The following is a 14088-nucleotide window of genomic DNA, read 5'->3' on the forward strand; positions in this document are numbered from 1 at the left end:
AATGGCACTGTGTGCACCAGCCTCGTTAGAGGATGAAATGATTCTACCCAACAGGATGCTTCCACTCAACAGTGTTACCAGCTTTTTGTTGAACTAGGCTGGTCACTCTCCAGTCCCTGCACCAAGTAAACTCAGGTGTTAACAGCAGTTGGGAATTTTTCCCACACCACTCACAGTGCAGCAGTCTTATAGAATATCTCAGGTTGGAAGGGATCCATAAGGATCATGAAGTGCAGTGCACTGTTCCTCACAGGACTACCTAAAACTAAGCCGTACGACTAAGAACAAACGCTCCTTGAACTCTGACAGGCTTGGTGCTGTGACCACTTCCCTGTAGAGCCTGTTCCAGTGGCTGATTCCTAATGTCCAATCTGACCTTCCCCTGATGCAGCTTCATTCCATTTCCTTGTGACCTACCATGGGTCACCAGAGAGAGAAGATCAGCACCTCCCCCTCCCTGCAATGAGGTCCTTCCTCAGCTTTCCCTTCTCCAAGCTGAACAACCAAGTGACCTCAGCTGCTTCTCATAAGTCTTGCTCTCAAGACCTTTCACCATCTTGGTCACCCTCCTCTGGACACACTCTCATAGTCTTGGACCTGGAAGGACTGTCCCCTTTAGATGAAAGACAGATAGTTGGTGGTGGGGTGGAGCATGGAGGCTGCTCCCTGTGGTTTCTATTTCTCAATAGTCTGCCTTTCTGCAAACATGGTGGTGGTAGTTGGAGTTGGAGTTGGCTTTCAACATCAGTGTAGGCAGCTGTCTGCTGGGGTAGTGGCATGGTCCAGATGCTGCTGTAGCCGGCTGGGGTCCTGCTGCAGGATGTTTGGAGGTGTGCAGGATGGTAATTGCTTTCCTCATCCCTTTCCCTGTGGTAGGAGTGGTTGGACAGCAGCCAGCACCAGCCGCAGTGCAGGAAGAAACAGTTCCCTTTGCCATCTCTGCTGAGAATTGGGGCAGCTGGTGCTGGCAGTGGCACTGGCACTGGTGGTGTTTTCAGTCCCCTGCACCTAAAACTCTTTTGTGAGAGCTGTCTAATTTCAGAGGATCAGCTTTTCACAGTTTTTCCAGTGTGACTGGCTGCCTGACTTGAGCAAGCTGTTGCTTTTTCTGCATCAGCTTCCATGGAGGGCCTAAGAGCAGTGGGTTGGCATAGAAGACTAGCTCAGGTCAGTCAGTGACACCAGGAAAGCCTTGATTCCCTTGAAGTGTTCCTGTAAAGCCTGTTTCCACTTGCATCTTAGGACACAAGGCTCAGTCCTGCATTTTCATCATGCCAGGAGTGGATCTTCAAATGTCCAAACTTCGTGGGGCCACTGCTGGTTTGAGTTGAGGTTGCTATCTAGAGATGAAAATCTCCACAGCTGACCCCAGGATCTAAGGCCTGTGCCCTAGATCTGGGACTTGTGTAATTGCCTGTGCCCTTTCATACCTACATCCTGCTCTGTTGTTATTATCCCTAGGCAGCTGCACAGAGTGAGGAACTGCATATCAGCATGCACCGTGTGTTGGGATGTCACTGTATGCTGAAATACTGCCACTGGCAGATCAGTTCTTCGTCAGGTTATGGAGCAGAAGCCACCTTTGCGTTTGACAACTGAGAGAAGGCTGACCACACAACAATGCAGGTAGGAGACCATATCTGTGTGGCTTTGCTGTGAGAAGTGGAGGGTGACGTTGTCACCCAAGCAGACATGAGTTGTTCAACCCAACAAAATGAGCAGCAAGAACAGCTGCTGAGCCCTTTGTGCAGGGAAATATCTTGCTCTTAGAGTCCCATGCCTCCCCAGAGGTCCTGCTGCATGTGAAAGATACCGGAGATGTTATATTTGGCAGATGGCTACTGCAGCAATACAGACATCAACAGAGCCTCTCCCAGGCTGATGCCAGAGAGACTGACTCTTGTTGTTTGCTCCTGTCCCTTGCAGTACTGCTGCATTAGGCACTGTGCAGACAAGCACTGTGATCCTTGCACCACGTAATGGCTGGGCTGGGATTTGCCACAGGACATGGTGAGGGTAAGGCAGATAAGAAATGCTGGGTTGGACCAAGAGGTAGAAAGCAGATCAATTCATCAAGGGCTGTTCTGACTGCTCGACAACAGGGCTGTGTGGGTGAACATCTCTTACTCCTATGCCCATTGCTACCCTTTCTGGTGTCATCCCTCTAGCCTCCATTTCAGAATGATGATCTAGACCTGGAAGCAGCCATAGCAAGTGCCCGCCCCCAGCTAGTGGAGTTCCTCAGTCACCGTCTTGACTGGCTGCTCACGACCTCCCGGTGCTTCCTCCCAGAGATGGCCCTGAATGTCCTGGATGGTGTCACCAACCACAGGGAAAAAGCCTCAGTGCTTCTTGACCTGCTGGAGAAGGCTGGCCCTGCTACCTGGAAACAGTTTGCACAGCACCTCTGCATGGAATGTGACCTCCCCCTGGATCTGGAGATACTGCTCATAAGTTCTGCAGGAGAAGGTAATGGAGATCTGGCCTGCTTCCTCTGACCATCTCCAAACACAGGCAATGCCTTGGCTCCCTGCTGGCCAACAGACCAGTATAGGCAGTGACACCACCAACGCCCTTGCTTGGGTGGTCAGTGCCTCGTTAGTGAGAGGTGGCAGTCCTCTCCATGGTGTCCAGACAGCTACAAGCCTTTTTAACCAAGCCACTCAGTTTAAAAAATGATCTGACTTTCCTTCTGGTTCACCCTGTCCGTCCTTCACCATAATGTCTGGAATAAGATCAGTCCCTCCAAAAATAGTTATTGCCAGCAAACAGCAATAGTTCACATTTTCAGATGTGTGTTTTCAGCAGTTGTGCTACACCTTGTAGGTGTTGGTGGGCTGTTTCTTGGCTCTTTTAATAACAGCTGGCCTGATTTGAGGATGGAGGGTTCTGTGGACCTTGTGAGAACCTGTGTGGTGATATAATCTGGTTTCCTGAATTGGAAGTGTCCCCATGGGCAAAGTCACCTTGCCCAGTGAAAATATAGTGTTCCTGAGACACTAATTATGTCTATTTGAAATGTGGGGAAAAAGGTGTGCTGTGCTGTAGGGATTCCCCATTGCTTTTTGTGAGAGTAGAGAGTGTCATGATAGCTGTGAGAGAGAAAACATTGATGCAATAGTAGGTCAGGAGTTTCTCAATGGCAATAATTTTCTTAATCAGAAAATTCAGCTTCAATCCATATTTCTTGGTAAGAAAGTTTATTTTGCCAAGTTTTCTCCTGCAGATTTCTTGAAGGAAGGTTTTGAAACTGCTGAAATTTGTTGTGGTTTTTTTTTCTTGGAAGCACAACTTTTCGCCGCTTAAAAATGTTAAGTTGAGGTAAAAAAACTAGACGTAAAAAGCCAAAAACAATAAAAATTGTTCACCCCCTCTCCAATAAAGCTGAGATGAAATTTTTTGATAGATTTATTTGAAGAAGAAAAAAATACTTCCTTTATGTTCCATGGATTTTTAATTTATATTTTTATTTTCCTGATCCAGAAAGGCAAGAAATACAGAAGTCTTAAAACACACCACAAGAAAACCACTTCTCCGTATCTCTTATCTGCAGTTGCAAACTGTTGCTTTGGAAAAAATCACATGATTTGTAGTGAGTGCTGTCAATAACACAGCACCTCATGTTGCAGACTTACAAACATTTTGTGCATGCACTCCTAGTTATCAGAAGCTGTGGCACCAGCTAAGCTGCGCCTTTCCCTTACTGGATTACTTTATCTGGTTATTAATTATTTTCTGTAAACATTTTTCTCAGTGGTACTGTCTTTCATGTCCTGTTTGCATAAACTTCTTGTCATTTGTGTCAGTTGGACAGATGCAGCCTTTGATAACCAACTGCAGCAGCAGTTACTTTTGCAAAGATGAAATGGGGGAAAGACCAGATGAGCAACAGGGAACAAGGACTGATGGGGGCTACCTCTCAGGACTGAAGCTGAAACAGATTTCAGCCATTTAGTGCTGTTGGCATATCATAAAGGAAGATGCCTCTTAAGGTTTTGGAGTTGGCTTGTGCTTGTTTAACTGTAGCACTAACAGTTTAGCATCACTGATCCTTCTGAAGGTTAATTGCTTTTGGTTTTTGTCTAGGGCTGGTCTAGGGATGGCTTTCAGGTAACCCTAGCCATCTGCATAGCTGATAGGGGCTTGTCGTGGTTCAGCCTCAGTTGGCAACTAAACACCCCGCAGCCGCTCGCTCACTTCCCCCCACCCCTGTAGGATGGGGGAGAGAATTGGAAGAGCAAAAGAACTTGTGGGTTGAGGTAAGCACAGTTAATAATTACAATAAAATAATAATTATAATAATTATTATTATAATAATGACAATGATGATAATATAAAATGGAAAAGGAAAAAACCAGAAACACAAATGATACAACCGCTCACCACCTGCCGACTGATGCTGCCCATCCCCAAGCTGCGATTGCTGCCTCCCTCCCCCGGCCAGTCCCTCCCAGTTAACATACTGGGCATGACGTTACATGGTATGGAATATGCCTCTGGTCAGTTTGAATCTGCTCTCTTAGCTGTGCCCCCTCCCCTCCCGGCTTCTTGTGCACCCGGCAGAGCATGGGGAGCTAGAAAAGTCCTTGACTAGTACAAGCACTACCCAGCAACAACCAAAACATCTGTGTTATCTGAACATTGTTTTCATGCTAAGTTCAAAGCACAGCACTGTGCCAGCTGCAGTGAAGAAAATTAACTCTATCCCAGCTAAAACCATGACAGGGCTGTCCCTAGGATGTGGGCAGGATTTGGTGGTTTGGAGTAGGACAACACTTTAGAGTAGCAAAGCAGTCTTATGTTAGGCAACATTAACCGTCACATTGCCTTAGCTGAAGTGACTCCACAGGAAAAGAGTTTCTGTCTGCATGGTGACCGAGTCTGGAGAACTGATGCAGGCTAAAACCAGCCTGAGGGGCAGCCCAAGCAGTGGTTGGGATGAGTGGTGGAGAAATAGTGGGTCTGAGTCTTCCAGCACCAGAACTGGCTTACTTTGGCATACATGGCACACAGGGCAAGAGTCAGGATATTTGAGCTTTTGAATGGATTTTGTGTGAGGCTGTGGTGCAGCACCTGTGCCCATTTGGACCCTTTTTCTCTGTTGGCTCCTGCTCATGCTAGAGCTAGAAATACCAGAGTACTGGCCTGCACTCCCAGCTGGGAAGTGCTGGAATTTACAGTGAGAGGAATTAATGTATGAGGGCTTCCCACCTGATTTTGGAGAGTGATCCTTTCAGGCATGAGTTTATCTGAACAAAAGAGTCCTGGCGGTATGCGACTCCTGTGTGGCCTGAGCAGGTTCTCCCTCTGAAGCTCTGTGAGTGTTGCCTGTGGGGCTGGCTGTGCTGAGTGGGGTTTTGTGGCAGCATGAGCCATGCAGTGACTCAGAAAAGGCTCTTGACTAGGCTGCTGACTGACTCTAACAATGGTTTTATCACAGAAACACCTCCTTTGCATGGGAAGAATAGGTCTTCCTTTATGGCTGTGGTGTGTTTTTTTTAGATCAGCCAAAGCCACCCATGCTCTGAGTTTGTATTTATCTTAGAGAAAAATTGTTTCACTTCTCCTCTGAAAGCAGAGGTGAACTATTTTAGAGGAATCAGAAAGGAAAAGGTCAGATGGGGAGCCTGAAACCCAGCTGTGTTGCATCAGCCTTTATACTGAGTCTTGGTTTGTACCACTGTGTGCAGTGCAAGCTGCCTGCCCTTTAACTTTGGCTACCAGAACTCCAGATTTCAAGAGCAGGACACTTGCAGTGACTGCATTTCCTTTCCAATACAACTCCTTTAGGTAACTTAACCCAGAAACAAGAAGCATGCACAGATGTGGGTGTCCGGTCATCTGTGTCAAAAGGTAAGGATGGAATATACCCTGGGGTGCTATGCTCTTGGAGTTTATCTTCTCTGCCCTTCTCTGCAGGGCTACAAATGTCCCACGTGTTGGCCACAGTGCTGGCAAGGTGTGGGGAAGCCACTGCAACTTCAGGTTTGATTTTTCTGTTCTTGCTGCTTTCCAGATGAACCTCCCTTGTTCTGTTTTCTCTCCCTGAATTTCAGAAAAGCATTGTTGGCCCTGACTCTGTTAAGGAACTAACTCGTTTTAGTTTCTCTAGCCAAAGGAATCTCCCACCCACTCTGCCAAATCCCTGATTTTTGTGCTTTTACTGTTGTTGGCTCATTGGTAGGTGGAGGAAGTTGATTTCGCTTCTAAAGGAAGAGCAGAAAGACTTCAGGAGTTGATCCAGCAGAAACCATTGCAGAGTAGTCAGAATCAGAGCTTAAAAGAACAGATAGTAGTAGTTCTAAGGTTTTCTTCAGGGGTGGATTTGGGACTGAGGCCTTCCTACTCAGTGCAGATCATGAAAGGATGGATTTATTTTCAAGATCTTTTCTCTTCCCCTGGCACTTTGCAGCAGCACCCATCACCCGAATGTCAGCCAGAAGCATTTGGTGCAATGTGAAAATACTGCAGGTATGTGCCACCATTGCGTGATGTTCCTGGGCCCTCATGTAACAGCTGCTGGAATAACTGGAAGCTGCTGAATTGTAGGTTGCCTTCTCAGTCACCAGGTATTCAGTTTCCAGAAAATGAAACACCAGCCCGGGTCCTCCTGTGTGAAGAGTCTCACAGCAGAAGGAGAGAGAGAGGATGTGATTCTGGCATCCAGCATTGTGAGAGGATAAACGGTGGAGGTAGCAGCAAAAAAAATCCAATTATCACAGAAAGCTGCAGTTAGCTTGCTGTGCCCTCCTGAAATGTGTGCTGCGGGAAAACAAAGCAGGAGGAAATGAAGCCTTGTGTTCTGCAGGCTGCAGTGTAGAGGAGTCACTGAGCTGGGACCCTGGTAGTGCAGAAAGCAAGTGCAAGCCTTGTGTCCTGTAGAGGTGCTTAAAGTTGGTGGCAGGGAGTGGATTTGGTCCTGGATTGCCCATTGGTGAAAAATAGATGATTTGCAGATGACACCAAGCTGGGTGGAAGTGTCGATCTGCTGGAGGGCAGGAAGGCCCTACAGAGGGGCCTGGACAAGCTGGATTGTTGGGCCGGAGCCAGCGGTATGAGATTGAACAAGGCCAAGTGCTGGGTCCTGCACTTGGGTCACAACAACCCCATGCAACACTGCAGGCTTGGGGAGGAGTGGCTGGAGAGCTGCCTGGAGGAAAAGGACCTGGGGGTGTTGGCTGACAGCCGGCTGAACATGAGCCAGCAGTGTGCTCAGGTGGCCAAGAAGGCCAACAGCATCCTGGCTTGTATCAGGAGTAGTGTGGCCAGCAGGAGCAGGGAGGTGATTGTGCCCCTGTCCTTGGCACTGGTGAGGCCACACCTTGAGGACAGTGTTCAGTTTTGGGCCCCTCATTACAAGAAGGACATTGAGGTGCTGGAGCGTGTCCAGAGAAGGGCAGCGAAGCTGGTGAAGGGTCTAGAGAACAAGTCTTATGAGGAGCGGCTGAGGGAGCTGGGGTTGTTTAGCCTGGAGAAGAGGAGGCTGAGGGGAGACCTTATTGCTCTCTACAACTACCTGAAAGGCAGTTTTAATGAGGTGGTGGTTGGTCTCTTCTCCCAAGTCACTAGTTATAGGACAAGAGGAAATGGCCTCAGGCTGCGCCAGGGGAGGTTTAGATTGGATATTAGGAAAAACTTCTTCACCGAAAGGGTTGTCAGGCATTGGAACAGGCTGCCCAGGGAGGTGGTGGAGTCTCCATCCCTGGAGATATTTAAAAGAAGGGTAGATGTGGTGCTTGAGGATATGGTTTAGTGGTGGACTTGGCAGTGATAGGTTAGTGGTTGGACTCAGTGACCTTAAGGGTCTTTTCCAACCTTAACGATTCTATGATTCTATGATTCTAAAAGCTGCTCTTCATTTTTTTCCTGCTGTGTGAATTTGGGGACTGGCTAAGGCTCACACTCACAGCAACATGAGCTTCTTGCAGAGCTGGCTTGGGTTCTTGCTGAGGTTTGCTAGTGCCCTCAGCACCTTATAACTTGTGTGTTTGCATCTACTCTTTGCATTCCCTGCTCCTGGCCAGACAGAGGCAGGCTTTTAGCACTGAGCTCCCTGAGCAGTGAGCACTCCCTGCCTTGTGCATCTCTGCTGGTGTTACCATTTTAAATTGTATCTTGCAGACTACCCTTTGTGGTTCCAGTTGATGGTTAAGTCACAGAGACACTTTTGGTTCTGCTTTTCACTCAGAGACTGCATCTGTGTCATGGCACTGCAAATACTGTATCTTGTGTGTCACATGCAGTTTTCACCACCTTTCTGTTCTGCATTACAGACTGCTGCTGGTAACTGCTCTGCTGCCCTAATCTCGCAAGTTGCTGGTGGAATATAAATTTGAAAATAGTGCTGAAAGTTACTGGGACCAGTTAAGAAAGGAAAGACTCATGCCTGTCTCAGCTCTGCTCATTCTCTCCACCTGAGAGAGCACCATAAACAAACAAGGAATTAATCACCATAAACAACCCTGGGAATGTGTGGGCTGTGCATTCTCCAGAAATGGCTGTTCCTGCCCCTGTTCCCCAGGGTAACAGAGCAGTTCCTGTGCTCAAAGCAAGGCAGAGATGCATTGCCCAGCTTACAAAAAGACTTACCAGTGAGGTGGTTGTGGTCAGTCTTGGAAACTGCAGGACAGCTTTTCACAACAGTATAGCTAGCTCCTTCACCCAGTGCTCTCTGGGCAGATAAGCTCATAGAGTCTGACCTGCCAGCTGGCCGCACTCACAAGGAAACTTTCTGTGGAACTGAGATATGTCTAGTCATTGATATTTCCTGCTCCCGCAGGAAGTATCCAGCTCCTTCATTCAGGTTCATCACACGGGCTTATCCTGCTTTGGGTGGACTTAAATCCTAAGGAGGACTGGAGAACAATTGAAAGAAATTGGGCTGTGGGCTTTGCTACAGTGTGTAGCTGGGATATGTGGTACTGCTATTTGATTTATTTCTGTCTCGTTTCTGCCAGGTTTCTTTCATATGCTCAGAACCACTTCCTCCACGCACTGTGTGACTTTGTGGTGCTTGTGGTATCAGTCTTTGATTAGGCTGCCTGTAGCCCTTAATGCGCTCTCTACTTCTCTGTGCTCCTCCAAACCCGGAGTTGCACATACCTAACTTTTTTTTGCCTTCCAGTAGCTGTGCTAGTGTCATTTCCTAGTATGCTTTTTGATGGGCTGTTATGATAGTTTTTTGCTAAGGTTCTGGCACTGCTTAGCCCTGTGCTTCTAAGCAAATGAAGGGATTGAGCAAAAGGATCTGAGCACCATTTGCTAAACCTAACACATTTCTTGCAAAACATGCCTTTTAAAAGTCACGTTGTTTCCTGCAAAGATTTTCAAAGCAGGGCTTCTACCAGCAGCTTGTACCTCCCTGTTTCTGATGTCCCAGCTGCTGTTGGCTGAGAACGGTAAGATTTGGATATTAACAGTTCTGTGAAGTCCAAAGTCATGTTCGAATGTTAGATAAATATTGAATCCTTGTAGCTGATCATGTGTCCCAGGAGGAGGAAAGACCACCTTGATTTCTCTGCAAAAACACCCAAGTGGATAGAACAGGGAAGTACCAGATCACAGTGTTACAGGCAAGATTGATGTAATGTGCTAGGAAAATCTATATAAGTAATCTGAAATGTTGGAATGAATTGCCTGGAGAAGGTCAGGGAGCTCTATTACTGAAGATCTTTAAACCAGCCCAGACCCCTAGGTCACTCCTAAGACCTATAGCATATTCAGAGTGGGACAAGAAGATGGATTAGCCTCATGAGGACCAGCCCAAGCTGTCTTTCTATAGCTAGATGCACCTCTGCTTTTACTTCGACATTTGCAAAAGCAGTTCTGTAAACTCAGCCTGAACTTGCAAATAGTTTTGTCACTCCAATTTTGCCTCTTCAGCTCCCCAGATGCTTTGCTGGAGAGTCTTGCCCAGCTCTAATAAGCTGCCATTCCAAATGCTCTTTTGACATGTTTCTGACTTTTCCATTTTCAGGGTTTGCTTGCCGCCGCCGTAGCAATAGCCCTGTGAGTGATAAGGATGTTAAACGGCAACGACTAGGTATGTAGATGTCCCAGAAGCAGAGTGGTGGTGTGCCCTCCTCTGTGGAGGGTCCTGTTTAACTTATTTAACTTATTTGCAGGAAGACCCAAGAAATCAACCTTCCACATTGAGGGAAAATTTTGTTTAGTAGCTGCATAAGCTCTTAATGCAACAGGTTATAAAACATCCAGACAATGGGACCTGGCAAATAACAAGGAACATCCATTTCCATTTCAGAGATATATTAAATCTGCCTGAGGAGAAGGGATGCCATAGGCTAAGAACTCCTTTAAAGTGCGATATGCTGGTAAAGCATTCAGTTGTAGGTCATCCCTGTATTTGTTTGCCTTTTTTAAAGTAAAAAAGTAAAACATATTGACAATTTAGAACCCACTAAAGGGTCCGGTTTCTCTAGCACATTAAAAACTCTTATGATTTCAGCTCACCCTAAAGTAGAGAAATAACTGAAAAAATGAGTGATGACGAAGTCAAGGCAGAGTAATTCCAGGAAAGACTGGCTAGCCTGAACAGGCCTGTGGGCAGTATAACACCAGTGACTACATCCTTTCCTTCAAAATCTGCCCACAATCCCCACAGTCCAGCATTGCCCAGTGTCTGGTGGGGGAACGCAGGGGGCATGGCAAAGCTGGCAGCTTCAGCTAGGCTGGAGCCAGTTTTTGACTGAAAGTTTGCATACAGGAAAGTTCTCAAGGAGGTGGTCCCAGGAGACCAGATCTTGTCCCTTGACAAAACTCAGGAAACTTAACAGCAGTGAGGATAGGGTTTTTCAGAAGGTGCTGAGCACCCTTGATTATCCCCACTGTTCTCTCTTCAACAAAGAGATGTTGATACCATCAGGGATCTCAAATTCTCAAAGCAAAAGATATGTCTGTTCCAAGGTGCAGATAGCTGAGCAAGCGTGGCACAAAGCCAGCATGGGTGAGCAGGGAGCTAGTGAACAGGGAATTGTAAGCATAATACACCAATACCTAATTCTGATCTTAAAAAGATAAGATGATTTAGTTTTTGTATAAAACTGTTTCACCTTTTCCCTGAGTTTTCTTATTCTTTGGCCCCTGTGCAAAATAGGAAAAATGATGGGTTATTTTCATGTGTTCAAAATTTGTCATCCATACCTAGCTCTGTGGAGCAGCCTCTGATCAGGGTCAGTATTTCTCTGTGTATAAGTGGTAGTATTTTGGATCTCTCATGGCTCAGAACTAACTTTTTCACCCTCATACTCTGTTGTCTTCTCTCTCAGATACGGCTGAAAAGTACCGGCATCTCCTCATCAATTCTATCTGCCAAAGGTATGGAAGCAGGAGACCAGCAGGATCAGCAGCACAGGAACAAACACAGCCACTGGCTTTCAACCAAGCCTTTGTCAACCTTGTCATTCAGCAGAGCAAAGCCTCCCGCTTAAAAGAGAGAACAGATAAACCCCGTGAGGATGTGGCAGGTGCTCCTGAACCAGAAGAATGTGCAGATACAGCTGTGAAAGTGTCAGATCTGTTTCGTAGTGTGGTCCCGTCGGGCAAGACAAGAGTCATCTTTTTGTTTGGTAAACCAGGTACAGGCAAGACCATGCTAATGCACAGGATTTGTCAGAAATGGGCAGAAGGTATCCTCCCTCAGTTTCTCTTCACTTTCCTGTTTGAGTTTCGGCAGCTGAATTTATTAAAAAGAAAATTGACTCTGAAGGAGCTTTTGTTTGACCTGTTCCTTCAGCCAGAAGACAGCCCTGATGCAGTGTTCCAGTACCTTCTGGAAAATGCCTGGCACACACTGATCATCTTTGATGGGCTGGATGAGTTTGCAGCTAACATGGATGTGTCATCATCTTCTAAGGGAGGTCCAGTTCTTACCTCCTGTATGTCCATATCTGAGCTCTTTGCAGACCTCTGTCATGGGAAGCTCCTGCCTGGTTGCACAGTGTTGGTCACCAGCCGACCTAAGAGAATACCTGACTTCTTAATAAACACAGTAGATCTGCTAGCAGAAGTTTGGGGATTTGACCATGAGAAGGTTGAGGAATATGTCAGCCACTATTTTCATCAGCATTCATTCAAAGAACAAGCCATTACTCACCTGAAGAGCAACACCAAGCTCCTCAGCATGTGCCTCATCCCTGCCCTGTGTTATGTTGTATGCACCTGTTTGGAGTACTTGCTCCTTAAACATCAGAAGAGTGTGGAGCTTCCTCAGACTATGACACAGTTTTATATTAAAATGCTTCTCATCTTCATAAACAAACAGCAAGGAGAGTGTGCAGGTGGCGAGGAGACTCAGCTGAACTGTAACAAAAAGGCCATTTTGGGTCTGTGTGATCTTGCACTGAAAGGCCTGGAAGATAAGAAGCTTGTATTTTATGTTGGTGATATTCCAGAGCATGTGAAGGAATTTGCTTCCTTACATGGATTGCTGACTGTCTTTGAGGTGAAGACAAGTGGCACTTGCCCAGAGGCTGGCTATGCCTTTGTGCACTTGAGCTTGCAGGAGTTCTTTGCAGCACTGTGTCTCATGGTAAGTAAGAGCGTGGACAAGAACTACCTGAGGAAGAAGTTCTCCTTGAAGTCAAAGTGGACTTTGAAGAATGAGGCAAAGACTGAATTCATGGAGAGTTTTCACATCTTTCTCTCAGGCTTGTCATCAAAAGAATGTAGGACATTTCTCATGCTGCTGGCTGAACAAGATGAAGCTTGGGTGCAGGATAAGCAGGATGCAATCCTGCAATCTCTCAAGAAACTGGCAGCCACTCATCTGACAGGGCCTAAGGTCATTGAGCTCTGTCATTGCACGTTTGAAACACAAGACCTTGAAGTAGCTCAGCACATTGGGAGCCTGCTGAATTTCAAGTATGAGTTTAAAAACTTCAGACTGACACCTCTGGACATGTCAGCTTTGGTTTTTGTTGTAAACTTGGGCCAGGATTTGACTCATTTGGATTTTGCAGGATGTCTCATGGACATTGGCTGTTTGGAGGTTCTGGCTGGCTGTAGAAATGTAGACCACTTGAGGTAAACACACTGAGTGCTATGAGCTGGTGGGTGGAGAGAAGAGCTAAGGGGGTGGAAGGGCAAGCCTAACAGTTGTTTTAGAAGGGAGGGAAAGATGTGAGGAATTCTGATCTGAACAACATAACTTCGATACTGAAGAAATTTATGAAATAATGAGTGATTGAAGGATATTAAGCTGATAGATCCATTCTGGCTGTATTTTTTGTATGTTTGTTTTGATTAAAACAATCAGACAACAGGGCAGTTAATGTAGTAGATAAAATTATAGGCATTTCTTGACAATACAAAGGCAGGACAAATCTTGCAAGCAAATGAGAAAGTTGTGATCTAAGTGAAATCACCATAAACCAGATCAACAGAAGGTGACAACTGAACTCTCAGGAGTTCTGTGTCAGTGCTTTGCTGTAATGCAGCTTGAAGGGCTTTTCAAGGAGGATCTCGTGGGATCCTGTTGTGGAAAGGTCTCATTCTGTATTGCTGTGAATGACTTAGAGGAATATGTGTAGAGTTGGCTAATGTGGAGAAGATGGAGAGCAGCCCAGGTGAGAATTACCTTGACCTGAAGGGAATGATGTCTGCTGTGAAGCAGAGGAGCAGAAACAATGATGTGAAAACTGCTATTCCAGGATATTGATATAATTGTAAAAAGGACAGTAATCGATTGTTCTCTGTTTCCATTAAGAAAAGTATGAATACTATTTAATTTACCATTAGAAAAGCTGGCTGGTGACACATCTGAATGCTAAATTGCTAATGCAGGCACAGGGCAACACACAGAGTCCTCTACTTTCAAAGAGCAGATTAAGCAGATACCTGAGGACGGTTGGGCTGTTCCCTTGCATTAGGAGAACAGAATAGGGGATTTTTGGACATTCTTCCTCAGCTCATACCTACTCAAGTCTGTGCTTGCTTTCATTTATGGTGTGCAGGATCCTAGCACTCTTGAGTACTGTCTCTTGGAAGGGCGGGCAAAGGGCAGTGGGACCCCAAGCATTTCAACTGCATGTTGCCTGTACAGAGCCTGTTTAAAGAAGCAGCATAACCTCA

The 14088-nt window shown here is 46.2% G+C and overlaps 1 protein-coding gene across 5 annotated transcripts in view; it reads left to right on the plus strand.

Annotated features, from left to right (window-relative positions):
- NLRC5 (NLR family CARD domain containing 5) overlaps positions 1–14088 on the plus strand; it is a 54403-nt gene that overhangs the window by 3305 nt on the left and 37010 nt on the right. For 3 of the 5 annotated variants that reach the window (XR_010374225.1, XM_064459099.1, XM_064459102.1), the window contains 5 exons: positions 1462–1626; positions 2169–2469; positions 5791–5853; positions 9977–10042; positions 11286–13041. Coding sequence is in view for 4 of the 5 variants with exons in the window: in XM_064459099.1 (XP_064315169.1) it covers positions 1621–1626; positions 2169–2469; positions 5791–5853; positions 9977–10042; positions 11286–13041 (2192 nt within the window). In the remaining variant the exon portion in view is untranslated. The remainder of the gene's footprint in view (positions 1–1461; positions 1627–2168; positions 2470–5790; positions 5854–9976; positions 10043–11285; positions 13042–14088) is intronic. The other 2 variants (XM_064459101.1, XM_064459103.1) reach the window with 2 other exon arrangements.

Source organism: Phalacrocorax carbo, chromosome 8 (genome assembly GCF_963921805.1).
Source record: "Phalacrocorax carbo chromosome 8, bPhaCar2.1, whole genome shotgun sequence".
In the NCBI taxonomy this organism is placed as follows: domain Eukaryota; kingdom Metazoa; phylum Chordata; class Aves; order Suliformes; family Phalacrocoracidae; genus Phalacrocorax; species Phalacrocorax carbo.